Raw genomic sequence first — 3,170 nt, 5'->3', positions numbered from 1 at the left:
GGCACGGTGCCGAGCGCTTCCCGCATGTGATTGCCTCTGATTCTTACATTGCTGGCCTGAGGATGCTGAGGCTCACAGGAGTTAAATAAACATTGAAGGAGACTGCTGCTAAGAGGTGGGGCCAGGATTTGAAACTAGAAAGCTGAACCCCAGGGTTTGCATTCTTAAAGCCAAGAGGAAAGAAGATGGATCCAAGCCGGGCTCGTAGAGGATGGAGTGGATGGGGACGGATAACACCAGGAGTGAAGGAGAAGAGGTACTGGAAGAAAGCAGGGTGGGATGGAGAGAACTCGGCAGAAGGAGGGGAAGACAGACATGTAGGGAAGGCAGCCACGCATACCTGAGTGATGGAAGACAAGGTGGGTGACATTGTTGGCGAAAACTGTTTGGGCAGTTGCTGTTGGGACCTTCTGGCGTCGGCTGGGCCCGCGGGCAAACTCAGGGGACTGAGGGGCACACGGCGGTGGCGGGGGGAGGCCCCAGGGGCAGAAGCTGGGTAAGGGGGGGCCCCCAGCACCGGAGAGGAAGCGGAAGAGGAGGAAGAGGAGGAGGAGAGGGCCGGGGCACTGAGCGAGGGGTGGCCCAGGGAGGTGGTGGGCAGTGCGTGGCGGGCCAAGGAGGAGGCAGGCAGTGAGGGGTGACTGTGGGAGCCCTGGAGCTGGGGCTGAGGACTGCTCAGGGAAGCCTGGAGGTTGGGATTGCTTAGGGAGGACTGAAAGGATGGGTGGCTGAGAGGTGAATGAAGTCCTGTAGGCACAGACAAAAAACCAGAAATGCCAACATTACTGATGGGAACTGGGCCCCTTCTGCTCGGAATGGGTAGCAGTGACCAGACTATGAAAGTGGCAACACGATGTCCTCCCTACTCTGTCCCTGACAGTCAGACTGGCATTGCACATTTGGGGCTGCTCTCCATCTTCTTTTGAGGAACAGCCACACTCACCAGCTCTCACTGGCAGACGACTGCAGTGAGGGAAACTGGGGGGGACAGATGAAGGGTGGGGTGTGGGCAGCCACAGGAAAATCCTAGGTGCTCGAGCTTCCCACCCCTTTGTCCCTCCAGCTAGACAGCACCCCAGGGACACACAGCCAGGACAGCCACTCACCTGGCGCATCATAGCCTGGGCCCAGGGCCAGGCCCCCGCTGATGCCCAGGTGGGTCATGGTGTGGGTCAAATTGGAGGTACTGCTGCCCCCACTCAGGCTGGGATAGGCTGTCTCCTCTGGGTCCAGGGGGGTGGGTAGCGGTGGGGGAAAGTGCAGGTTGGTGAGGTCAGGTAGGGAGCCTCCCGTGTTCATGGCAGGTGGGAGGACAGGCACAGTGGCAGGCTGGTCAGGAGACGGGAAGATGCTGGGAAAGAAGACAAGATGTAATGGGGCAGTGGTCAGCAAAGAGCAAAGCCCAGCAGCCCACAGTTCCCTTTACAGCCCTCCCCACCTCAGCTGACCTCATAGAGTACTTACTTAATTCCAGGGACTTCACAGGACCGAGGTCGGGAGGAGGACGAGGACAGCTGAGGAGAGAAGGAAGAAGGTGGCAGATGAGGACAGAGCTCAGTGGAGAACCCTGAAGACCTGCTCCATGGAAAGAAGAGGGACAGTGGGCCATGCCTACCTTCTTAGCATCCCATGGTTTCAACAAGTGCTTATCATCTAGCAAGTTCTCCTCAATAGCAGGGACTTGAAAGAGAAAGACTGGTGGTGAGAGGGTTGGAGAAGGCAGTAAGGCAGGGTAGGAATCAGATGCAGGCAGGAGGGAGATCCCTCCCTGGCTCTGAACAAAGCCCCCAGCACCAGCCCAGAAATTCTCTGGCATTCAGTACCCCCACATACTGAATGCGGTGAGGAACACATACCTTTGGAGTCCATCTCACCGTCCAGACAACCTGCAAAGGACGGAGTGGCTGTATGTGGTGGAGTTGGCTGTAGTGCCCACCTGCCTACCTGCTTCAGACAAAAGTTCCATGGACTGACCTCACCCTGGGACATGGCTGCTTACCTCCACGGCGGCTCGGCAGGACGCTGGGGGGTGCAGGGCTTGGATACGTGTCCTGAGGGCTGGGGTTCATCACGCTTGTGTGAAGGGCAGAGTCAGAGCTTGTCCTGTGAGGGGAACAGAGATGAGCTGGCACCCATGACAGTCTTCCTGCTCCTCATGCCCTGCTCAGTAGGGGAAAACACTAGCTGGGCTGGGACAGGGTTGGGTGAGGGAACAGGGCCCCAGAAACTACAGATAAGGAGAGATGTGGCCTAAAGAAGGCAAGGGCCATCACCTGTTAAGTGCAGATGGTAGTCGAAACAACTGTCCCTTCTCTGCAGGGAAACTGCCCCAGGGCATTGTCCTGGGATGGAAAAACAAAGTCATGAGGAGGAAGGCTCATAAGGACCAGAAGACAGGTATTGGGAGCAGGCGGGGAATGTGGGGCAGCCAAGAGGGCTGGGCACCCAGGCTCATGCCTCTTTCTTTCTGATCCTTCTGATACTTGTGATCCGTGAACCCTCTCCACAAACAACCTAAGATCTGGAAATCCTCAACTTCTATCTGTCAGGACAAGCTGAATAGGAATCTTAGAGCCTAGCACATGTGCTGGGTATGAATATTAGGGATAAGATGGACAGGGGAGGGGCTCCGAATCTGAGTGTACCCACTCTTGATAGAAGGCAGCCACTTTCACCTGCCACCCTGCCCGTCTCCCCTCCCCCTCACACACACACACCCCAGCTACCATTGGTCCTGCTCTGGCTGGACAGGGAGGCTTGGCCACCCGTGTCAACATGGCCAAGACTGGACTCTGACCCATTACTCCACCTACTCCCACCCCTCCCAGCCCTGCCATTGTGGGAGGAGGTATGGCTGAAAGCCTGGCCAAGCAGGCCCAGACTCAACTCCAGCTCCAGCCAGAGACAAGTCAGAGAGTGGGCAGGAGATCCTGCCTGCCCTGGACACTGACCTCCGCCAGCTGGACTCCGGGGGAGGAGATAAATAGGCAGGACTATAGGGAGAGCTGTCAATGTGAAGAGCACCAGTTAAGGGAAAAAGTGAGGAGGGGATGGGTGGAAGAGAGACCAGATAAGAGAAAAATAATGGAGGCAGCAGATGAGTTGTTTTAAGAAACAAACACCTTTTTTTTTCTCCTCCTCTACACGGGCAAAAATAAGGACAAAGAATG

The 3,170-nt window shown here is 56.5% G+C and overlaps 1 protein-coding gene across 1 annotated transcript in view; it reads right to left on the bottom strand.

Moving 5' to 3' along the window:
- Window positions 1–3,170, bottom strand: part of CRTC2 (CREB regulated transcription coactivator 2) — a 9,689-nt gene that overhangs the window by 2,762 nt on the left and 3,757 nt on the right. The window contains exons 4-11 of the mRNA XM_010838390.1: window positions 2,952–3,013; window positions 2,274–2,342; window positions 2,000–2,103; window positions 1,857–1,886; window positions 1,616–1,680; window positions 1,465–1,514; window positions 1,107–1,351; window positions 341–747 (exon numbers count right to left, since the gene is read on the bottom strand). Of these exons, the coding sequence (XP_010836692.1) occupies window positions 341–747; window positions 1,107–1,351; window positions 1,465–1,514; window positions 1,616–1,680; window positions 1,857–1,886; window positions 2,000–2,103; window positions 2,274–2,342; window positions 2,952–3,013 (1,032 nt within the window). The remainder of the gene's footprint in view (window positions 1–340; window positions 748–1,106; window positions 1,352–1,464; window positions 1,515–1,615; window positions 1,681–1,856; window positions 1,887–1,999; window positions 2,104–2,273; window positions 2,343–2,951; window positions 3,014–3,170) is intronic.

Source organism: Bison bison, unplaced genomic scaffold (genome assembly GCF_000754665.1).
Source record: "Bison bison bison isolate TAMUID 2011002044 unplaced genomic scaffold, Bison_UMD1.0 scf7180017864093, whole genome shotgun sequence".
NCBI lineage: Eukaryota > Metazoa > Chordata > Mammalia > Artiodactyla > Bovidae > Bison > Bison bison.
This window is presented reverse-complemented; position numbering and strand designations above follow the sequence as displayed.